This window comes from Thunnus albacares, chromosome 16 (genome assembly GCF_914725855.1).
Source record: "Thunnus albacares chromosome 16, fThuAlb1.1, whole genome shotgun sequence".
Taxonomy (NCBI): Eukaryota; Metazoa; Chordata; class Actinopteri; order Scombriformes; family Scombridae; genus Thunnus; species Thunnus albacares.
This window is the reverse complement of record NC_058121.1, coordinates 5,387,462-5,413,295: the sequence shown is the minus strand read 5'-3', so window position 1 is coordinate 5,413,295 and position 25,834 is coordinate 5,387,462. Positions and strand designations below refer to the sequence as shown.

The 25,834-nt window shown below is 41.0% G+C and overlaps 1 protein-coding gene across 3 annotated transcripts in view; it reads right to left on the bottom strand.

The window, feature by feature from the left end:
- Nucleotides 1–25,834, bottom strand: part of enah (ENAH actin regulator) — a 130,666-nt gene that overhangs the window by 25,673 nt on the left and 79,159 nt on the right. For all 3 annotated transcript variants that reach the window (XM_044329857.1, XM_044329858.1, XM_044329859.1), the window contains exon 4: nt 12,045–12,117. In XM_044329857.1, the coding sequence (XP_044185792.1) occupies nt 12,045–12,117 (73 nt within the window). The remainder of the gene's footprint in view (nt 1–12,044; nt 12,118–25,834) is intronic.

Genomic DNA, 25,834 nt, shown 5'->3' with positions numbered 1-25,834 from the left:
CAAACCAGGAGAGAGATGGTGCAAACTGTAGCCAACTTTCTCCCTCTCTCTCTCTCTCTCTCTCTCACACACACACACACACATACATACATACAGTGATATCATGGTGGTCACGGTGTGTTCAGGACATCACACTTATGAAGTTTATGTTAAATATGCTTCAGAAATGCACTTTGCACAACATTTCATTGTCTTTTTGCAAATCAAAGACTGCAGGTGACTTAAAAACCAAGAAAGCACCACAGGTTTAAGACCAGATTTTAGCCCTAATTCAGCATGATGGTGATTTTTAAGATTATACAAAGTTGGCACCGGTTGGTACAAACTGGGTCATCATTGAAAAGTGGCACATAATGGGATAGTTTCCCATGCAAGGTATAAAATAAACCAGCAGTAGGACTTCATATGGACTTAATTCTGGTTTAAAAAGTGGCACCTGTATTGTATTATACATTTTTATTATTACACATTGACAGGGGTGGGAATCTAATCTAAATACTGTTCATAAACTGACCAAAATTCATCCAAATATCGAATGTCGAAGCGTCGAAGGTTTGTATCAAATGCTTAGTCAGAGGCTTGTTTACTTCTCATTTGATCAGACAGCTCCTCATTTAAAGTAGGAATCTTTTATGACTTAAGACTATATTTATTTTGGTAAAGTTCATTGAGCAGTTTGGCATATTTTGTGTTATGTTTTTGACATAGTCCAAATAATCCATGTGTCTCCGCTGACAGCATTAATCTTTAGTTGAATCTGCCACACTGGTTTAAAGGTTGATTTTTTTTAACATTTCAGTATTCTAACCAAAACACATCATGTATATATGTCCTTAAGACCCAACAAACATATTGAATGCATTTCCTTCAAAAGAAAATATCTGCAAGGCCATTTTTAGAGAATCAATCCTGCATTGTTTACATCACTGCTTGTTAGCTTCACCACTCACAAAACACATTGATCCATATTGATTTAAGCCTTCGGTTAGTCCTGAAGTAATTCTGATCTTCTTTCAAGTTGATACAACTCTGGCTTTATTCTCTGGCTTTTCCGATTTCACTTTAAAATCAGTTACATTAGGAATACATTAAGATGTAAAAATGTGCATATTTTAGATCATATTTGCTTAACTGACATGAAAAGTCTTGTAGGATGTTAGTTGCTCAGTACTCCTCAGCTCCATCCAGTCTACCTCCACTTTGTCTGAATTTGGATTTTCTGGCTGCAGAAACTTCCAAGATGGCAGTGAAGGATACAACAAAAACGTCCTTGGGATGTTTTTCTCTGGAATGAGTGTCAGATAAATCTCAGCTATCACAAATATGTGAAATATGTTTCATTTCTAGCACCAGAATCTAAACATAATCAAGTAGGTAATGATAGAATTCTGAACAAAGAAAAAGTCAGTCATTAAATCAGTCTTTTTACAATCAGGCAGCATTTTAAAAGCCACCTTTACACACTTTCCCCCCCGAGGAGAAGGATGTAATCAGTGAATTTACCTAACGCAGTGTTTGGTTGCATTATGACTCATTAAAGTGAATATAAGCAGCACTCAAGTTAATTCCCATAAAACCCAGGAGCTTAGCCGTGATATGGCTGCAGAGAGCTCAGAGGCTCAGATCCACCTATCTGCTCCACCAGATTATTCCGACCAATAAGATGCAAAAAGGAGAGGTGTGAAGAACAACATTCTCTGTTTACGTCTGATACGCCTCGACCTCCCTCACTCTCATGCCCTGTCTTTACTGGAGCGTATTCATCTAACTCTCTTCTTTCTGCATTGGCAGAGAGAGAGAGAGAGAGAGAGAGAGAATTTGTGAAAGCGTGAAAGAAATAAGAAATGACCTTCAACATTATCCACACCCTGGCACCGCCCTGACCCGATATACAGGGATTCCCATCGGTGTAATTACTGAAACGCAGGGGTAACCTGGATTCAGGGCCGATGGAGGCGCGGCAGGGCCATGCCTCTGTGGATTACAGCAGCTCCTCTGGGGGCTTCCCTCATCTACAGTAATATATTCTCTCTGATAGCAAATGAGTCTCTGCGGGATCCAACAGCAGCAGAACATCCTCATGATTAAATACAGCACATGATGTAATGGGGCGATGGAAGTAAAAATCAGTGTAATCGGGCTGATCAGAAGGGTTTCACATCCTTTATTCATTCAGATCACTGTGCAAAGATGGCTTCACCGCCAACAGCCAGCAGCCAAATGCTGGCAGGCCGTAGCCGGGTGCAGCTGGTACGATTTGTCTACCAGCGACGTTGGCAGGTAACCCGCCATCTTCTCTGTTCAGAATCCATATGTGGTTTGTAAAACGGTGAAAGAGGCCGGTGGAGTTTACAACCACTCCATTGTGGTTGCTGAGGGATGAAAGAGGAGACGATTTTTCCGGTTAGGGAGTCGGTTGTTGTCTAAATGGAGTGAAATGGCTGTGGCAGCACACACACGAGTTGGGCGGAAGTTCACATGGGGCAGTGGTGATGCAATCTACAGGCAACGTAGAATTGTCTTTTACTTAAGAGCCCAGTAAATCTGTTGAGAGTAAACTACAGAGGAACTTCAGCTGTCAGAACTAAAACCAGAGCTCAATGTCCCAACCTGTGCTTTAACATCATCACTAACTGACTGTACTGCAATAGTTAGTTAAAAGTTAGATGCCAGTACTGAAGTCAGCAGTCGTCTAAAGACTTCAATGTGTTGTTATTTATTGAGAAATAATGAAATACTCCCTTAGCTTCAGGCATAATCTTTCAAAATATCTATAGGACCAAGAGTATTTGTTCAGTGAAACAATCTCATGTTTCCCTGTGTTTATATGGTATTGTATCTCACAGACATATAGAAATGTTTTCATGAACAACTGATTCCATGACTATTTTTTAGCTGTGAATATGAAAAACAAAACCTGTGCAAAGACTTGATTACAAATCCTACTTGCATTTTATTGGTCTAATAAATCTAACCTGAGGGGTAGTTGATGGGTTTAGGTGGAACAGAAAATTGGAGAATTGTGCAGCATTGGTGGAGGTTTATCATCATTAAATCAGTAATTGACTATTTCTTAAATTTTAGATTCTAATCGCAGGTTTAACATTCACAACTATTTTTCACCCTTGGCACAGTGAAAACAGATACAACTCAAATTCTTCCTATATAGGAAATACTGTAGTAAATCTGGTTACTTTGGTGTCTTACAGCTGGTGCTCTTCTTCAGAGCATCTTATACTGAGACATTTCCACAACCTGCTACCTTTCAGTCTCCTGAACACTTAAACTACCCTGCTGTTGATCTCCATTGAGACTTTTGCTGTTGGTACAAATTCTGACAAAGAAATGTGAACTAACGCAGTCAGAGTAATTTGTCTTGTGCACCGTCTCATTTTTTCTCATTACACCCGTGGGTGAAGTGGGTTTACTTGCTGAATCTGTCCTAATTAGAGTAGAGACCTCAGCTGTACTGTGATGTCTACTTGCACTGTTGTTTTCTGTGTTGTAACTTAATTTCTCAGCTGGCAATAAGGAAAGTCTTTTAGCTCGGAGGCTTTTTAAACCCTTGACTATTGGCCAAATTAGCAGTGAAAGGACAACAGAGTTGTGAATCAGTTGCTTTGGGATCCCTGCTTAAATAAAAAATGTTCGGCACTGGTTGGACCATGTAATTCATGATGTAACACACACATACTGCATTGCCCTGAGCAGTAGATCATGACATTCCTAAACAATGTGAGCACAAACTTAAAATAACCTGTCTGGAGTGACCTGTCGGTGTGTGTGTTTGTGTGTACTTGCAGATGACTTACAGTGGGACAGCCAGTCTGCAGTTGGGAGGGGGACGTCTCTGAGTTTACAACACAGTGCAGCTTTTCAGGAGATGTCATGCGATAGTAATGCTCACCTTCACAGCGCTCGCATTACGCTCACATTCCTGTGCAGTGAGCGCAGCTTCTCTCGCTGCCAAAACTTTACAACACACTTATATTAAAAATGGTACATACATGAGAAACCTCCATCCTTACAACTCACACCAGCCTGAACATATGATGGGAATGAACCCTCCTGAAGTCACTTTCATTTATGTGTCCGTTATTTAAGATAGTAATAGTTTCTACTTCATTTCTTATCAGACATACTGGCATATCTAATGCCAAGAAAGTCTCAACATTAGCACACAATCTTAAAAGAATGTCCTCTTAAGGCTACTTGTTGTGTAATAATTCATAGCTGTGATCTTTATCATCCTCAAGTTTTTAAAGGACAAGTGCACTCAATTTAACAACTCAGACAGGCCAAATATGGAGACCATTCCAGGGGCGGCACACTTGACCTGGCAGAAGAATACGGAGTTGATTAGAACTTCTTCACAGCAGACATTTTGACTTGACAAATACAGGTGTAAAGGTTCCGACACTCTAGCATTTCAAATGGTGACATTTCAAAGCAAATTCATTCCAACTGAATGGAATTCCGATCAAAAATGTTCAAATTGAGCTGTTCTTTGGTGAACTTTGACACGCAAATTTGATCTTTTGACCAACAGTAAACCGTCTAGACAGTGCTGACCTTCGAGGGAATGGAGAGCCGGCAGGTCCAAAATGGACAAAGCTACTGTGACGAATTAGCTGTGTTGCACCATCTACTTATAGTCTACTAAAAAGTTAGTGAACAACTGAGAAAGGCTATTGCATGGTTGTAGAATGGTTTAATCAAGATGGTCAATGTACATGAAATCCTGATAAAGTGATACTCCCCCTACAGGCTTGACAGACAGCTGTAAAAAGTTAGTGGAACAGCAGCTGTGGTAAGTTGGATTCACGTCACTTGCAAAGGAATCCAGTAGTGATCAGTCTCACCGTCTTTGTGTCCATAGAAACTTCTCTCTGCCGTCCACCTGTATGCTCAGTATACTTCTCACTGGGCTTCAGAGGTTTCAGAGGTAGTGGAGGTTTTGTATGGACATCACTTTTGTGCTCTTTTTTTGCACTTGCACATATGTCACCATTGGCATTCACCTTAACTGATAATGACAAATTACAAACTTGTAGTTAGGAGACACACTTGAGTGGAGGTTATCTTCTTATTAAAAAAAAAAATCTTGTGTCTAATGACAATTCCAGAGCTGTGATTATGAACTATTGACAATAAGCATTTCCTGCCTCTCATGGGTGAAACTAAAACAGCTTTCTCTTCCTTCCACGTCCCTCTCTGCCTTGCAGGAAAACGTCACAGGATTCAAAGCTGTGAAAAGCCTCCTGCACCGTTTAACCCGCGTCTCACTCGCCTCCTGACAAGAGTTGCCGGGGAAACCGTTGCTATGGGAGCGTGGGTGGTGGCACAGCCTGAATCCTTGCATGCACATACACATGCGTGCACTTGCATACATATTCCTTCCTCTTTGCAACAACTTACTATGACTGAGTTCAAGACACTGTGAGGCAGAGTCAGAGAGGATGTGGGGTAATATTGGAAGCACCAAATGGTTTAATGTCAAAATTAAGAGCCCTGAAACATCAGCAGAGGCAGAATGCAAATAAGGTTACAATAGGATTTGCTGTCAGGGTATGACGATCAAAAGGTTTGGCAAAGAAGGCACTTGATACTTGTTAATTCATTCAGTTTAACAGTTAAGAGTGTATTTTCAAGATACAAAAATTATACATAAAATGACAAGCACTGAAGAAAACTGCAAATTGTGCAGTGAATATAAGCCTGGTGGATTTATCCAGCCAACCATTTGACTTAAAACAGTCATAATAAACCAAAATTAGAATTTGAATTAGATCTTAGAAACTAAATGATAACAAAACTCAACAAGGAGGAAAACAGTATCCCCCCCCAAAAAATAGACCAACGGCATATGGAAAGAACGAAAATGAAACACCTTTTACAAGAAAGTGAGAATGTAGTGTGGTCAGTTTTAAAATACACCATCATGCTCAGCTGCAGTCTGGTTGGAGAGGTGTCTATATTGCAGTCACAGCCAGGAGAGGCTTTCCACGCTTGCATTGTGAGCCGCCATCATCCCGTTTCCACCATCAACCCACCACTTATCAACACCACAAGAGCCTTGTATTTTTAACCAGCCAAGATTCTTACTGGCCTCTACTATTTCTAACATCCATCATTAGTTCTTATCAGCTATGGATGTCTGTTTCCAGTCAGTCTGATGTCATGAACACCATATCAACCAAGTCTTATTAGCAGGTACGTAGCATCAAACACTCGCAGAGAGTCCTGCACACTGTTTGTCACTTGTACTTTATTAACTGTGATAGTCCAAAGACGTAAAAATGAAAGTTAGAAGACCAAAAAAATGTGACTAAAAAAGAACACAGGAAATATCAGTGTTACCGACTTTTCCCTTCGGCTACGTGAGACAGACGAGCTCGACTTCACGTCCACATTTTAATATTCGACGCGGGAACGCATTTCATACGAGTTTTTAAATATAACCTTTTTCACTGTGGACATTTTGACATGTCGCAGTATGAAAACGCACAGGTGTAAATAAAATGAATTATGTTTGGATTCCGTTTAGCTGCTTCAGTTTCAGGGTCCTCGTATTGCACACTCTGGCTCACTGTCTCACTATCATGGTTTATGGGGACACTTGAATAGAACAGAGCTGTCGTTAAATGTTATTAGTAACACCTGTGCTTCTCCTACTAAATAAAAATGACTGAATAAAAAATGGAGTGCACATGTTGCTCCACTTCTGTGCCTACTGCTCATGAGTTTAAATAAAACAATAGTCACAAAAATATGAATTTATCGTTTACATTGAACACTTTAGTTGTTTTTGGTATGACTGGTGTTGTTCATCAGTTGTAAGGCTCATTTAATTCAGTGTAATATTATTTCTTTTATCATGAAATATCACAATGATTATAATATAGTCTTCAGTTCTATATGGATTGTTTTTTCCTTGGGGCAAAAATTATGTCACATTCTGCTTTTGCTACTTTGCCACAAGTGACAACTGTGCTAAATCTCCAGGGACACCGAAGGCTGGCAAAATCTGTTGGCCAGCTGGACTCAGCGGCTCGCATGATTGGCTCGGAGAACCAGGAAATGTCGTCTGAATGGACAGGAGCCTAGATGGACCATATGGGCCTACTCTAGTGGGGATCCAGTCCAAGTGTGCGATATACACACTGTTACGCACACACACACACACTCCATGTGTCGTGTGTCCCACTAACATAAGACCTCAACCTTGTTATCAAAGCCAAGTAAGCATATTGGTTTTAGAGGCGTGTGTGTGTGTGTGTGTGTTCGTATCCACAACTGTGCCTCTCATTTGAGAATATATGCAGATGTCAACACGTGTTTGTGACAACAGAGCACATGTTGCCGTTAGCAGCTGCTGGTGTTTTCATCTTCATACCGGCAGCTAAATGCTAACAGCTGACAGAAAATTTAACATACACACTCGCTCACGTCCGTCTTTACCACATCTACATCTTTCATTCAAGACGATGCGACACATTTCCTCTCTCCCTCTCGAACGTGCTCGCACACCCCGACGCACACTCCCTTGCTCCCACGCGCTGTGCGGCTATTTATACCACAGCCTATTATTTCCAGCTCATGTCTTTTTAATCTGAGGATAGCACCCTGCATTTCTGAACAGGTGGTTTATCCATACACACACCCCCCCCCCACCTCCCCAGCCGTCGATGAATCCGCTCATACATGCAGTGAATATTTCCATCAATCACTCAATCATCCTCGAAGCATCGCGGCCAGGCTCAGCCTCTTCTTCCTCTATCCGTGTTTCCATGAAAAGGAGGATTATAGGAAGAGATGGAGGAGGAAGAGGATGAATAAAGTGGTGGAGGACAGACTGAGAGGAAGAAAAGGAGATCATATTTTCCTACTGTCATGTGATCCTGTGGAAAATCCCATTCCAGAGACATTTAGATTTTCCAGCCTTCCCATAGATGAATGATCTCAATGTTTACTCCTCTCAGGGAAAGGAGGCCCACAAGTGAGCAAGAGGAGGCTACACACACACACACACACACACACACACACAGATGAGTGTGTGTTAAAGGAAAGAATGTGTTTGGGTGAACATGTGTGGTGACTGAGGTATGAGGTGGTCCACTCACTGGTTATTTGATCTTCTTTAATGAGCCATTGAGGAAGGAGGAGAAGAGGAAAGTTGCTCTCCCTCCCATTAGTAAACACTCATCCATATCACAGATTCTTTACTCTCTTCCTTTGTCTCTATTTAAGGCTACATGTCTCAGTATGACACACAATCCTGATAGAGAGCATTGCAACAAAATGATGTAAGACAGCTAAAACAATAGCTGAGTTCAAAATCGGAGTCAAAGGGCAGTTTAGAAGTTATTTTGTAAAACATCGGAGACGGAAAGACACATATTTTAGGCTGTTTCTCAGACTGTAGACCACATCAGAAATACACTTTTTACACATTAATGTATTTAAACAACAATGGATTGAAAATGTATAAGTGACCATTGGATGGATGGATGTTGAATGTCATACCCCTATCCCTACTGTCACTGTCGAATCAAGCTGGAGTGGTCCAGACAGCCAGAAACTAAAGCTGGTCTATCCTTACACTTTTGATGTAAATTAGTCTGTACAGAAATGACCGAGATCTGCTGAGATATTAACGTCAAAGACACGCAATGTACCTCAAAATCTGGATATGTGAAACCCCTCACCACAAGTTTCATTCATAAGTTAGAAACCGTGGAAAGGTGCGGCGCTATGAGCTGTTCTCCTCGACCGCACTGAGTAGGAGGTCTACAGTCTACTATGAAGGCTCGTTGCTGTAAACCAGGCACGGTGGGTGTACACACTGCACTTATTAACTGTCTCAGGCAGCCTGAGGCACGCAGAGCAGACCTGTTGAAGATTTTCTTAGCGCAGGTACAAAGGCGAGTGCCAGAATCTCTATACTACACTGCCAGAGACATCTTACCAGTTGTGTCAGCCAGTTGCTGGTGTACTAAAGAAAAGAGAGAAATTATCAGGGCTAATAATCATCAAGCCAGCTAGCTCTGACTAAGCATTTGCAGCGAGGCTTGCAGGTGCCGTTAGCTTGCTAGGTGTAATGAAATGTAAAGCCACAGCTAAGCGACCTTACCTACAGTGACGGTTGTCAGACAGTTGGGGTCAGAAATCCTGGCTAACTAGCATCTGGTGACTAAAGATAACTTTGCTTCTGAGGAGAAAAGAGGAGTTTAAATGACGGATGATGCCTTTATATACATCAGATCACTACTGCTAGCCACTCACCGTTAGCATAATGGAGTATGTGCTTCTGTGAATACGTGAGGAGGCATATTCCTTAGTGCAAATATCAAAATGAATGTTAGAAAAGAGAACATGAAATAGTAAGACTGATTAGATGTGATTAGATGTGAAACAGCCGTCTGATGCTCAAAAATAAGCTGAAAATGTTCGTTGGCCCAACAGACGTTCCGACGTCTTCCAAAGCTTATAGCATGTTAGCTTTCCTTTTAAAGAAGCAGAAGGCTTGATATGAGAGTGTGCTGCCAATTCATTTCTACTCTACTCTCTCCCTCCTCCGCTTCTTTCATCCCGCTCGCGCTCTGCTCCACACACCCCTCACTGGCTCCCCCCCCCCACCCTTCCCACCCTCTCTTCACACACTCCGGCTGGGCTGATATTGGACTGCGCATCAGCAGATGACCTCAGTCACTGATCCACTCGCTGCCTGTCTGTCATCCGCTGCTAAGTATGGATTCTGACCGGAACCGAGGGGGGAAGAGGGAGGGGACGGGAGGAGGGGTGAGAAGGAAAAGAAAGATGAATGAAGCCAGACAAAGACAAAAAGGTCGAAAGTGAGAAAGCACAAAAAAGGGAAGGAGGAGATCGGGGAAAAAAAAAGAAAGAAATGGAGAAGAAAGGAGGGAGAGGGGTAGAGGGAGGAGGAGGAGGAGGAGGAGGAGGAGGAAAGGCTGGCAGCCAGATCCATCAGACCAACAGAGTCTGTAAAATTCCTGGCAGATCCAAGTTCACCTTAAACAGAATTAGAAGCATTGACTCACACACGAAGAATGCTTTACTACTCATGTGAGAATGTCAAGAGAAAGACAGAAACAGAGCACACGGGTTGTATTTTAGAAAAATCTATATTTTAGTTTGCTGATCCAGAAGGAAATGTAACCTCTAACCCCGGCGGTGTCAGTGCTTTGTTCCAGTTCCATCATGAATCAACTATTGAGCAGGAGGGCAGGACAGGACAGAGGTACTAAACAACAGAGTGTGATGGTGCATGAGTTACAATATGTCTGATTAGTTGTTCATTTTCTCACGGGCACGCCAGAACAAACAAGGGGTCGTCTTGCAAGGTGAAAACAAAACTCAGATGGCTGAAGCTTCATATCAACCTCAGAAATTAAAGATGTATTTTTGCACAGAAGGAGAATTGTAGATTTTGTCACCCAGTCTCCCCCAGTGGGGATTCAGACTGTAAACATCTCTGCATTAAAGCAATATAGGGGGTGTGCTGTACTGGCGTGACATGAATTACTAACCAGGAAGTCCAGATTGAGTTACACATATGTGACTTTTAAGGCTTATCAGTCTCCAAAAGGCTGCACAGCAGTTTATAATACTCAGACAGGTTATTACAACTCTGGAAAATTAGCACAGTGGCGACTATTTTATCTTTCACTGCAATGATGGTGCAGTAACCAGTAGAAATACAAAGTAATCCACCATGAAAGTGGACTTGCGTGTATGTGACTGGCCAACGCAGCGCCTTGCTCGATGATGTCACAACGCCTTGCAGCAAAAACTGAAACAGATTCAATTTTTTTGCCTCCGCGTTCACCGCACCCGCTGAGTCAATGCAGTGCTCTCATTGCATGTCTCTAAAATATAAAAGATGACTGTTTATACAGTAACAGTTTGGGACTTTCCTCTTCATCATTATGAATCATTTTGATTTCTTCTTTCTATCCATTTACTTATCTAACGATATTTTAGCACTAATAGTACGATTTCAGGAGACTTTTAGTGATTATCGTGACAATACCGTTTACATTCTCCAAGTCTGTGGACGTTTTCTTGGGGGGATGAACTCCATTCCTCTAAGAGATATTCTCTCATTTGGAGTTTTAATGATGGTTCTTTTTGAGAGCACAAAATCTCCCACATACTGTAGGTATTAGACTAGGTTGAGATCTTGATATGATTAAATGATTCAAATCATTTTTATTCTCATCAAACCATTCAGTGAGCCTTCGTTCCCTGTATGGAAGACTGACAATTTATTCAGATTGTTCCTTTAATTCGTCATCTGTCTGCATGTGGTAGACACTGATGTTCTGATATGACAGCGTGGTGTGCAGCAGCAGCAGCAGCAGCAGCCTCCCTTCATCTGAACCGCTGAGAAAAGCAGTTGTCATTGTTTGGCTCATGTAACTGATACTAAACTTAGCTATTTACGTCCGTGTGTGGTGATGTATTGGGATCGGGTGTGGGTGAATATTAAACACAGCGCTCACCCCTCCCCCCTCCCAACTGCCCCCACCAATGACGTGGCCCTGCTGTACTGACATGTGTCACTGTGTGTAAGCACAGTCCAGTGTGTGTGTCTGTGTTCCTGTGTTTGCGTGAAGAAAATTCGTTCTAATTAAATCCTTGAACAAGTGTTCTGGTCAACAGGTTATAAACCAACAGCTGGCCTCTATTAATACAGCTGTGTATGTGTGTGTGTGTGTATGATTGCAAATATGTGTGTGATGTGTTTTCTAGCTGTTCCAGAGCTTCATGATTACCTGAGGGAGAGAGTGGCCTTGTAAGGGGAAGAAAAATAACAGTGCAGGATTTTGTCTGCATGAGTCTGTGTGAGATACTCATAGATACAGTAGACGGCTAAAAAAAAGACTTTTTAGAAATGAATTCATTAAGAAAAAGAATGTAAGAAGAGGAAGAGATGGAAGAAACAATGGTGCCTGTCGAGATGAACAGACATTTAAATACTTTTAAATGAAGGTATTGTGTGGTGTTTGTGTGGTCCTTACCTTCTCTGCAGGTCCATCTCCTCTGGTGTGGGGCCATTCTGGACCTGGGGGCCCTGTCTGGGCAATGTGGGGCCTGTAGAGGGCGACACACACACAGAGAGCTCCGGTTAGACATTCAGCTTACACCCTCATCCTGACTGGCATCCAGTTCCTCGTGCTCTGTTTTAATAGTCAAGGTGTCGAGGTGTCTGGTGGAATAAATGTGCAAATGTAACTTTATTATCTTTACAGCCATCCTTGGTAAAACCGCTTTCTCGTTTCTAACAGCTATCGCACTAGAAGATACTGAGATACTGCTGGTAGTCATGGCAACACAGTATTTGGATAGTAATTTTTACTCAGGTATAGTTATTCGCAGTGGTAGGAAGTACTCACATCCTTTCCTTTAGTAAAAGTAGCAACAACCCTGTCAAAACCTTCGCAAGCATTAGCAGTAAAAAGCCTCGCAGTCGTTCAGGCAGGCGCTGAAGTTGTTCTGCAGTCACATGCTTCATATAAGGTCAAAACATATATGACCGTAACACTAACCAGGCCATATAATCAGATCTGGCATTCGGTCCAGCTGCACACACCACTGCCTGGCCTGCTACACTGCAGATCCTGCTCCTGCATTTGCATCTAGATTTATGTGAATGTTTCTCTTTATGTGTTCGTGTTCATTCAGATGTTTGTGAATCTCAGACTCTGCCTGGGGGGGGCTGTTAGAGCTCAGGGACGCACTGTGTCAAGCTTGCTAAGATTTGTTCCTGGAGCAATGCAGGAGCAGAGCCACGACACACCAAGCTCCAAATCAACAAATGTTTATGTTGCAATAAATGATTAAAAGAATGATTTGCGTGTCCTGATAGAACTTATTCATAAAAGTACTGCAGCCAAATCATTGATGCATTAACATGTAGGCAGTATTTCTGTAGGTTTTGCTTTCTTTTATGCTCATTTTTATGAACTTTAATACTTTTTGAGGACAGACTAAACTGTCCAAAGTGTCACAACTGATAAATACTGAAAGTTGCTATTATTTACTTATTGTTCAGCCAAATATTTCCTGATTTAAATCATAATTTTGTTAATTTCACACAGTATTGTATTAAGGCAAAGGATTTGTAAAGTTGTTTTTGTAAAACATTGATATATTTGAGAAGCTTTATTCTGCTAAATGGATAGAAACATGTTGGTGGTGCAGGTGGTGGTGCTTTGTATGTACAGTAGACTGAAGACACCTACAGACACAGGATGGACTCCACACAAATGCTCAGACAGCATCTTGCCTGTGCATCCATCTGATTTCCATATCAAGCAGGTGGAACATCTCACATCAGAGCTTATAATAACCTATGAACCTGTAGTAGCTGAGCAGTTGGTTTGAATTGAGGAAATTACAAATTGTTTATCCCCCTTAAACAAAATTCAACTAAGAGCAAGTTTTTGTTAAAAAAAAGTACAAATAAAAAAGCAAAGTCTTAGCATGAACTCTGAAACACTGACAACACACACTCACACACCCTCAGTAGCCTTTGGCACGAGAACAAGAGACAACCTGACATCACTGTCTAATTTACACTTGCTAATGAGCTAACGTTTCTACAAAACCTGAACAGAGCCAGATGGATCAACATGGTGCTCTTTCTCCCTGTGTGTCCCAAACAAGTACACACATTTACACACACACACACACACACACATCAACCAGAGGCTTCTGGATCTGGATGCAGCTGAAAGAGAAGCAGCTTTCACTGCAATTAGTATTCAGCGTGGTGTAGACTGTCTGTAGAGACAGACAGACGCACAGACAGAGTCACAGAGAGATAAAACAGGCAGAATCTGGGCTGCAGCCAGGCTGACGACTGCTTCTGAATACCAACGTGCTCAGACACATTGCCCCCACTTAACACTATTATTGGTTTTGGCATTAGCTACTGTTTCACATGCATTATCTTGTTACTTTATTGAATTTAAAACATTTTAAACCTCAGTGGGAACACATTTATGTCACCGGTATTGAGCACCAAAAATGCCACGTTTTTGCAGAATTTTCTCAAAGCATAAAAGACCTACATTACCCACAATGCAACTCAACTCACTCAAATGTACGGATTTGCGTGTGTTATGCTAGAAGTGGCTCATGTAGCCTGGAGCTGCTAGCAAAGATGAAGAGCAGGCGACAGAGGTCTCACTTCTTTCTAACTCCACACCCCCAGATTTTTTTTTGATTTTTCAAACTTGTAGTCTTCATCCCCCACCGACGCCGACTCAAGTGACATCACTTTTATCTGATTTCACACAGCTCCCCCTGGAGACCAAAGATTTTACATAACTTTTGTTCACAACACCTGGACACACTTTGATATGTAAAATCAAACAAATATTGTGCTACAAGAAGTATGTAAGCAGGAAAAAATGAATTCCTGAAAGCTGAGTGACTGTCCAGACAAATGTAAGAAGATGAAAAGATGAACACAAAGTCATCTTGAATGGAAACAGAGTGACAAACAATAAAGACACAGGCTTTATAACCACCATTAAAAGGCGCCTGATGCATGAGTCAGCTTAGAGGTATCAAGGTTTCTTATATGATTTGACAAGAGTGTGAAAATACATTTTGAAGGGTAGTTTTTTTTCATCGTTTTTGGTTACAATGACTTTGGAACTTTCTCTTGTGTTTCTTTAGTCTTTATTTTCTCTCATGTGATGTGGACCATCGGCCAGGAGAAACCAGCAAGAGCCAAAAAAATGAGCCAGTGACAGAAAAAGGCTGAGTCAGCAAAGAGTGGTCTGTCAGTGTTGATGGTAAACTAAATCAGTCTGTGGTTCCAGTATTTATGTAAGCACTTTTTTTTACCCCTGAGCAGCAAACATCATTAAGGAAAGCTGCGGATCAATGGAGCGTTCAGAAGGTACAAACCTCTGTGTGTGTGTGTGTGTGTGTGTGTGTGCTGACTGTAAACCATTTAGTGAGTGGGTGACTCACTGACACCACTTAACAGGTGCCTATCATGACACATAGACACACACACACACACGTTTGTACTTATATACTTGCGAGGACCCTGGATGACGGGTCTGCCCCACAGTGAGGACAGTCCTCAATCCCGAGGTCTCAAACTCAAATTGGTCTTCAGAAAGATAGACATACGAGTACACGTACACACACACAAACCTGTCAGAGCAAAATAGCAAGTTTTCAAGTGTTTTTGCATCTTCATATGTGATCATATACAAGCTGTATATGTTCCAAGCGGCAACCTCTGGGTCTGTAAAATGAAGCCGATGCGGAAGTGTAAAAAAAAAAAAAACTGCAGTTCCTTGAATGGCCACTTGAGGCTCCAAAAGCGAGTCATTCCCCATAGACCCCCATGCTAAAATGCCCAACTTTACAGCAGAAATAAACATGTTTACAGCTTGGTTCAAATAACGGTTTAGGTCTTTACAGCTAATTTCCCCTTTCATGACAACTGTACGGGGGGTGAGTTTTTTTTATAACTCACCCGTTTAAATTTTACTAAGCCGTAAAGTTATGCATAATGAAGGACATGGCTGCTTTGAGTGACAGGTCCGCCAGCCACTAGGTGGCTTGTTTCAGCCGTTCGGCCCGCTTCTAGGCCCATTTTCATTGGCTGGGAGTTAGGCAGAGTCACGCACTGCCAAGATGGCGACGGCCGGAGCGGCTCACTTTGAGCTTCAAAACCGCTCTTCAGAAACCAACGGGTGACGTCACGGTAACTACGTCCATATTTTTATACAGTCTATCTAATCAAATGAAAATGCATACGATTTATAGGTTACAGCCGCTTCAATGTGTGGATTTGCATTTTCATATCATTAGAATTTGAATCCTTTTTTTTTTGCTTTTTTAACTGTTGTTCATATAAAATAACCAAATAGAAGACAACACCTTAAACTATGGGAACTTCTATGGGACATTTGTCCTTATTTTCTGAAATTTGATAGACTAAACAATCAATCTAGAAAAGTAATTCATAGATTAATTGACAACAACAGCCTTTTTGGCTTGTGAGCCCTTAGAACAAATCTATGTGTACTGTGTGTTGTCTTGTGGACATAAGAACAGTGATACTCAAAGGCCTGAAGAGGTAAAAGTGTCCAGTGTTTTACAAGAAAATAGCAACAAAAATAAAATAATCCACTGTGAAAGAATATTGTTTTATCTTATTTTCTGCAGATTTATCTCAGGACACATTGGTGAAACCACTGACTGTCATAGTTAGAGTGACATGAACAGTTTGACCTGAATATAAAGACCTGCGGTGTGAAAGGCAGAAAATAAAAACGCTGATGTACAGAATAGGTCACATATCCATGGAGGACAGAATTACCATCTCTACATCCAGCTCTCTGCCGTGATTATTCAAATCATCTCATCTTATTATCATCTTGATGGTTTCCTTCTTGTATCAGCTGAACTGAAATACTATTGAATCAAGACGAGTCCACAGGCAGTCTATATCTCCAGAATAAGAGTGTAATTGCTGACATGGTCTCTCGTCTCCATCTTCCGCTGCCTGTGGGTGTAATTGTGTTACTGTCTGCTCTAATACAGCTTATGTGTTAATGACAGAACACAGACAGCAGCATAGCAGGGCAGCAGCACTGAAAGCTGCTCAGGAGAAAAAGTCTTGAGATTGGATCAGATCAGGAGGCCCGGTATGATTTTCTTATTAAACCAAGCTTTTATTACTCCATCTTTATTATTAAACAACATAAGGGAGTGTGGGTTTGTGGCATTTTGAAATTTGAATGTCTAAACTCCTTACAGTAGTTCTCGAAACAGACATTCAGTCATTTTTCCCTTCTCGTCTTAAGAGATCTGAATTGATTCGATGACCCAAGAGGATAGCACTTATGCTTGGCCCGCTTCCAAAACCACTATCTGACACAATACTGGGAAAGAAAGCAAAAAAAACAAAAAGAGAGGAGACAGAGACAGGGCAAGAGAGACGAAGAGAGTGAAGCTAAAGAGAGGTAGCCAACTATTCACAGACAAAAGCAGACAGAGAAAAAAAAGACTCCACTGTATTTGCTGCTCATGAGATCACTATCTGGTACTGAAATACACCTCAGCATGAAGACACGGAGAGAAAAAACAAGGAGGAGAGAACCTTAAAAAGAGTATCTATGAATAACTCCTACCTCTACAACTTCTAATAAAGTTACTACATATTTTCCCACAAACAGCTCAGGATATTTGTTCCCGTCTCCGTCGTGTACCTACATGAAGTCAGCGTAGGCCTCTTCTGGCAGCAAACGTAGCGCCACAGTCCATGTGGGGCCCCGTCTGACCCGTTGCCAGGTCTCAGCGCAACCGCCACCCCGCTGCCAGCTGCCCCCACCAGCCCAGCGCTTGCAGTACAATCCTCAGAGCTCACATACAAAACCATAGCTGAGCTTTCAATTTCCTGTGACTCAGCTCTGCATCATCCACACTGCTGCAGGTTTGTAAAGCTCGCAAAGTTCCACCGAGAAAAAGATAAAGAAAAAAAAAAAGATTTCTTGATGAAATATCTAAGTCTTCTTGTTGCAGTAGCCGGTCTTCATCCTGCTGTGATCTGATGCCTCCATATCCTGATTGTACACCTTTAAAGATGACGCCGTAACGCCGGGCGTGGTTGTTCTTTGTGCTGCTTTCTTCAATAGATTATAATTGATGGAAACAAAGGGAGAGGAGGGAGAGGGATGGAGAGTGAGAGGGAGGGATGAATATACAGTAAGAGGAGGAGGGAGGGAGGGAGAGAGAGAGAGAAAGCTGGAGATTAAGACAGGGCTGAAGGAGAGAGGATGAGAGTCTGATAGAGATGAAGAATCAGGAGGAAACAACCTGACTAGAATAGAAGGCAGAGAAAGAGACAGAAAGAGAGATAGAGAGAGCTGTGTACAGGATGTGGTAGGACCCTACCTGATGGGCTGGCCGGCCCGTTTGTTACTTCCTGGATCCGATCTATTATTCATACGCTGGATACAGAGAAGGACACACCGTTGCTGTCCTCAATATCATTACCAGCGTGCACCAGATAGATGGAGCGGAGGGTGAAGCAGCTAAAACTCCAAAGTTTGACGTTTCATATAAATGTCTTTTACATAAATTATTCACAGGAAGAAGCATCAAACGTAAAGGCTCAGTTCACTCGAAGCAGATTTTCCAACCATGTAGCTTTCACCTCCAAACCAACGACAAAAAAAGACTACAAAGATCATTTTTCCTGTATTACTAACCTCTACTCCAATACAATGAAGATGAAGAATGGAATTTGCTTCGTGGTTCTTGTGGCATTTTAAACTGTTTTTCCAGAAGCAGTGTCTGCTGTTCATTACAAAAGCAGTTCCTATGAAAACAGTTCGCAGTAAGGTGTGTGGATAATCCAGGGAGTCCCAGGGGTAACCAGGACAGTGTTTCTTCAATTTTCAATGCTGTGAGAACCACAAATGAAATAACAAAGAGGTAATTGTGTGCACATCCAACCTCATGTTTAGGCCAGAGGCAGGACAACAAGTTCAATAAAGTTGAGAAGAAGAGTGTTTGCACACTGGCTTTCAGGGGAAATAGCAATGTTTTGACACGACTTCAACAGGCGAGGTATATATAGACAGGGTTACATCATGCTGATGTCACTGTGTATATACAATTCATGATAGGACGCGATACATAACCAAGATATAATCTATTATCAGTCCCTGAAAATCTGAAAAAATATGTTTGAAATGATTTGTTGTGACAAATATATTCTTGAGGAAAAGAGCTACAGCAGCTGTCATGTTGGCCAGTTGCCTGTTAAAGATCCAGTAATGTTGCTTTTTTTCAGTCAAATACAGTTCTTGGGAACATCTAAGATCCAGTGTGAGGACACTCAACACCACATTTGAAATTCCATAACTCTCCATTGTATTTAAGTGAAGTCAGAAATTAATGACAGACATCTCAAAACCTGGACAAATAAAACCAAAACTATCTTAGACAGATACGACTTGGAGAAAGAGTGAGTTCAGACCAAAAATAGAAAAGTGTAAAAAATACTTCAATGGGCTGTGTGGGTGTGAGCGTGGTTCTAAAGGTGGTAAGAAGATTAAACATGGTTCAAAAAGTCCGGTTTCAGTCACAGATCTATGAGTATAGAGCTGAAATGATGATTGGATTGACAGAGAAATATGGTAATGATAGCTGATGAATCATTTCAGTCATTTTTAAAGCAAAATGCCAAATGTTCACTGGCTGCAGCCTCTCCTATGTTTTATATCATCATAAACTGGGTTTTGGACTGTTATGTAAATAATAAAAGTGGCATGTTTTCCATTTTTATCACATTTTATAGACAAAACTATTGTTTGAATAACCAAGAACTGACAAATTAATCAATAATTAAAGTAGTGGTCCTACTTATATTTACCAGTACACCACCACCTGTCTGTGTAATCTATGTGTGAGAGCAGGTGGATGAAGACAGAACAAACAAAAGCAAAGAATCATGCAAAACCAAGAGGAGAAAAAAATAGAAAAAAGTGACAAGAGGTGAAAAAGATAAAGTAAACACCAGAGGAACGATTGAGTGAGTGAAATGTGTGAAAGGAGGGTTAAAGGACGGGGTCATTCTCCTTCCTGCTACCTGCCCACCCATCCATTCCCCCAGCAGAGAAACAACTTGTCATCAGGGCTGCCATCCATCTATGTTTGTGTATATGAGGAGTTGACGCTATCACCTGCCAAGAGGTCAAGGTGTTTTCTCTGAGTGTGTGTCTGCGCTGTGTTGAGTGTATTCCTATACACACCATGTCCATCCATCATCCAGTTGGAGACGAACAGACTAAAAAACACACACGGGTTATAAATAATATATGAAGCTCATACTCTGTTTTGGTGGACGCTTAGAGCCGAAGAGTCTGACGGTATCATGAGTGTGTACATTTTTAGCATATGTGGCTCTGGTGGGAATTGCATCCAGTAACATACACTCGGCGGTCACAGAGAGACTCCTCTGGAAAAATGCAAAGGAAATTCCAACTGTCTACACTCTGTCAAAGCTGGACCTGGCTGGAAAGTAATTTCTCACATGCAGGTTTATTTAGACCGGCTAGCAAAAGGCTCTGATAGCTGGATTACAGTGTTAGCTTCCACATATCATATGTAACTCATGATGTCATGACCTCCCGCACTTGTTGTCGGGTAAAAATGACACCATCTACAGCCGCTGCGTGTGATTGGCTACAAGCAGGAGAGGAAAAGGACATTCGATCTAAAGCCTGATAACCTTGATACGTATTATTCTGTGGATGAAAATAGTCCCAAACACACTATTTACTATGACGTTTGCTAAAAACAACAGTCCTCTGCTTTATCATAAAACTACTGAACCTTTTTTGGAATTAAACGATTTATCTGTGCTTTCATCAACCTCATCATGTAAAAAAACTAAAACAAGTAATCAGCTGTGGGCCAAGATGAGATCAGTTTAAATCTAAGAGCCCCAGATACAAGAAAAACTTGTGACTTAATAGCAACAGTGTAATTAAGAGAATTAATCAAGAAATACAAATGCAATTTTAACAGAGTTGAGAATGTGCCTGCCTGATGGCTCATTTGCTGCTTTGTCTCCTTCTCCTGATTCCTGCTGAGCAAAGTTAAGGTCCATCAATAACCATTATATTAAATGGCTAAGGAAAATGAGCTACCTGGCACACATAGACCTACTTTAAACTCTCTATCTGGCTTCTAGCTCTCCCCATCAATTGTTATCTCTCTACCTCTGTTCTCTTTGTCTGCACTCTTACCTCCGTTAACCTTCTCCATGACTTCATTACTTTAAAACAATCTTGCAGGGCGCGCTGGTATGTGCATACACGGTTTGACTTGACTTGACTTTCGAGATTATGTTTAATGGGATTCATGGATGTTTTGGGGTAAGTCGTGTCCTTGATTACACTCAGATCTCACCCTTTAAAGTTCAGGAACAGAAGTGAAGTCATTTCTGTTAAAAGCTGCTGCTCTGACAACGCAAACCTCCAACGTCCTGAGGCACACTGATGAATTCCAGTGCTGATTAACAAGAATTAAAAGTCAAGTACTTTTAGGGAAATCCACTCATTTTCAGAGAAAATACCTTATCATATTTTCTCAAATCCACAAATTCTAAGGAACTAAGGCCTTGGGGGACACTGTTAAATAATTTATGAGTTAATGAAATGATGAGGGAGCGTCTACATTTCTTGTATCACAGGGTGATGAAATTATTTGAGTTTATTTCTTTCCCTGAATGCAGTTTTTTTGAGGTCAAGCTTAAAAAAGTTGAAAAGTAACATTAAGAGAGAAATTATAGCCTCAAGTACAAAGAGTTAGATTCACACAGGATTTATCTTGTCACAGGAACTCTGTCTTGATCAAAGTACATTAATTAATATGTTAATTGGCACTGGAATTTGATGGTATTACAGAGAGATTTGTGTCTGTTTGTGCATCCATCTCTGACTCTTCCAGTGTGTCCTATATGTTGGTGGATTATTTTGGGGCTTGGAGGAGTCAGGATGTCTAGAAGGGCAGTAGGAGACCGACACCTCTGCTGGATATTTGACTCCAACCTACTGCCCTGTGTCGGATGAGGCGGATAATATGTCAGTGACATAACCTGCAAACATGCACTTATTATAGTTTAGGATCTGCCTGGCAACAAGTGGGCTGACCTATTAGACGGCCTTGAAGGGTTAATGTAAACACTGGGGTGTTCACGGGGGTATGAGGGGTTGGGAGGGGTTTGAGTTGACATGGGACAAACAACAACTGGGTCAAAAGCATCTCGACCAAACCAAATAAATATTAATAGAAGCCTTTCAAAGATTCCTAGAAGTCCAAGACTGTTTGGGTTTGGATCAGACAGTTAAATCTTCCAATATGACAAGACTTAGTGTCAGTTATGAAAAATGTTAACAAAAGCTCCTGCACTGTCATTTCACTGCCAATCCTTTAAGCATGGAAAACTGCATTATAGTGGGAACTGGACCTGAAATAATTATTTGATAAACTGATTAGTCGATAAACAGAAAATTGACCTGCAACTAGTAAGAATTACTGTGATTTTAGCGTCATTTATCAAGGAAATGTAACACAAATTTGCTGCTTCCAGCCTCTAAAATGTGAAGATCACATGTTTTTCTTTGTTTTATATGATTGTAAACTCAATTATTTGAATAACTTGGGAGTTTGAACAGTTGCTAAGAAGAAACCACTTTGGGCTCTGGCGACTTGTGATGAGACGCATAGATCAAATAACTGATTGTGTTCAGTATATTAATCGACAATAAGAATAATTGTTGATAATCCCTACTGCGAACTCTGATGGATAATTTGTGGATTAAAAATGTGCTGACAATTCACTCTGTAACATCCAGTTTTCCCTTTGAATTGGAAATATTTACTTCACAAATATTTTCAATCTGGTTGTTCGAGCTGTTTGTTGAAGCTATATGACGTGAAACCCAAGACTCCATGCGTGATGGAAATCTTGGAGCTGGAGACCTCGGACATCTTGAGCAAAAGGATTTAATGACAATCAATTAAGGAGACATTTGGGATACACAAAGTGGACACTGATGAAAAGATGTGAGCAACGCCTAGATAAAGTCCAGCACCAGTTCTCATGAGAATGACCATGAAGAGAGGTCGGCCTGACCAAAGAGAAGACAGCTGGCTTTCTCTCTAGCTGCTTTATTTCTAAGAAGTGACGTATGAATAGAAGAATATGATATATATGAAAATTCCTTGGCTGAACCATTACATCAAATGGAAATATTGTAGATGCATTGCACATCATTTAATACACATTTTCTGTTTTTCAGCCAGACATATTTGGTTTCTTCAAGAATGTTGGGATTAAGTTCTGCAAGCTTGAACAATGTTTGGCTGTACAGCAGGAGTTTGTGCTGACCGGTGTGGTTTATGTTAGGTTGATAGGTTAGGTTTAGGTTGATTATCATCATTTTATTTGTATTTTTTTCAGCCAGAGTTAGAGTTATACATTAAGGGAAAGTTCTTTTCTTGAAATGTGCCATTTTCAGATGCAAAGGCCTCATTAACAAGAGGCTGCAGTGACTCAAAAACTAAATAACAAGGATTGTTTTTTTGCAAAACGAAGAAAGAAGCTTAAGACTGCTCCATCCCTTAAGATGGCTTTGCGTTTGTTTTGTGTGTGTGTGTGTGAGGGTGCATTGTATTTCCTTCAGTACACTGAAGATTCATCAGTGAATTAGAGTTGGCGCACTGAGATACAGGCAGCAAAAAGACTGTCCGGGATGTTCCTGTTTAGCTGCTACCTCCACTTCCCCCATAAGCATCTTTGAGACACACAAAACCAATACTGCCATGAATTATATATTACTGCATGACTCATCATCAGCTGGCCAAGCTAATGGTAAGAAAAAAAAAAAAAAAAGACGAAATCCTTTTGAAGAGTGTGTGAGATACGCAGCCAGACAACAACAAAGAGGAGGAGTACTGCAGACAGATGTAGCTTTCTCCACATAATCGTTAATACAAACAATGAAAAAAAAGAGAAAAGATGAAGATGAACTGGGGAGGAAATGAGGACAGAAGCACAGGAGGAGGCAGCTGTGCACAAATCTGCCTCATCAGCTTCTCTAGTGAAATGAGTCTCTGATCATTCACGACTGCAAGTGAACGCTCAATAAATTGTGCCAGGCTCATTTTGTCAGCGCTAAATTACAAGAGACAGCAGCAACATCATTTTAGATGGAGAGGATGGAGAGGAGGGAGCGTGCTACTAGTATATAATTCATCATCATCAAAGCTAAAAGAACATTTTATTTAGATATTTTATCTGTCAGAGCATTCTTGAAGCCTGCCTCCGGCTTCTACGGATCTCCACAAACGTGTAATTATGGCCAGTGGCATGACATGCATGTAGTGTAGGTATGTTGGTTTTGGTTTGAGTCTTATGAGTTGGACAGACTTTTATGGGCAGAAAATTACAAAGTCTGCGATAGTAGCATTTTTAGCGGTGTTATTTGCTATTCAAATTTAGGAAACTACTGTCTTAACACACAACTTGCGGTTGTTTTTGTTTACATCTTTCCAAAAGATGACGTAGCAAATGAGATGGCTCAGTAATTGCTCTTTGAGAGGTTGTTTCCAGCTATTTCTGACTGCTCAATAAAGTCTTTTTGTTAAAGAGCTCCATTAAAGGAGGTGTCAGGAAATACTTTGAAAGAGTGGAGGAAGCATTTGTTTGGTATATAATACGACATGATAATCAAAAAGTATTTTACTGGATCATGTGGTCAGGCTTGATGATTTCATGGCAGGATATTTAGGAGCATCAGTTTTATGATACCAATTTGGTTAGAACAAGAAATCAGTACATTCCACACAGACAGATAAAAAGCACAACTACTTTGTGGGAAAACAATGATAAGTTTGAGATTTTAGCATATGTGATGAATGGTTTGCCAAAGAATCAGCCAGAAGATGATGCTAGCCAAAATGATAGCTCTGTCTTGGCTCTTTAACTGAAGTGTTTTGTTTACTTCCTCTTGAGTTTTTGGAAAGGTTAAAGAGGTTTGAGGTTTGGTAAGTGTTTTTGCGGTGATAACAATCTTGTCACCACTTACTACTTGGCCTAAAACGCAGAAAACACAGTATTGAGGGATGTTTCTCATTAGCAAGTATCCTTCCATATTCTAGACTGAATATGAAACCGTCCGTCTTAAATTTGCTGGCATTTTTGTAACATTTGTGGCGTTTTTCTTCCACACAGAAACCATTTTTTGAAACATTACTCGTCCATCTCACAAGTACATGTTCTTCCATTAAATCAAATAGAACTATCCGTATTGACTCTGCATAATCTCCATAGGCAGCTGTTTATATCTCACAAATCTCAATTGATCAAGGCCCTTAGTGTTGCTATGAGCTCTCAGTTTGGACAGCTGGTGCAGTGATGACTGAAAAACAAGTTGGGAGTCGGTGTGGATTAAATGGACCGGATGCTTCAGCAGCACTTACAGGTCCCACATATCTCACTTTCAATGTAGATTCCCAGTTAATCCTTCCTACACAGCTCTGACTGATAAGTTTTTCCAACTGGGAAACCGGCCCTCAGTAAGCACACCAGAAGAATTAGAATTATTGAAAAAGGATGATGAACGGCGACGATTTAGAGGCCAGGAACCAAGCTAGTACTTAGCTGTGGCATGCTTCCTAATGTTAAGAATGAACTGATTTCCTCAAAAGTTTGTTTTCTGTTAGTAGCTTCCCTTGTTGTTGTTGTTTGCTTGATTTTATTGTTCAGAATTCCAGAAGCCCTCCAGTCGCCCCATTAGTGACGTATTTTTTGTTTATGGCATTTTTGCTTTTGTGCACTCTTAAAAGCAGCAAATGCTTTTACGGCCTGCTTGAGAAATGTACACACAAAGCTGACGAACACAAAGATCAGGAGACCATGGCAACTGCGGTCAGTCGTCCCTCCAGCCATCCTACACTGTTGCTACATGACAACTAGAGCGCAGCTTAACCAGTGAAATTACAGAATGGCTCGGTAGCCAATGAGGGGGTCCCCCCATAGAGGCCTCGCTTCCGGCTGAAACGTGTCTGAGGCTTCTGGGACAGAATGGTTAAACGTTTAAACACACACTGGCACACACACACTCATGGATTTTTCACTTGCATAATTACTTGTACAAGGAAGCAGCGGTGGAACATACAGTATTCATGTGTGATATTCAGTTTGTCTGCATGACACTAGCTAGAGAGGAACTGATTCTACCTTTTCTCTCCTGAA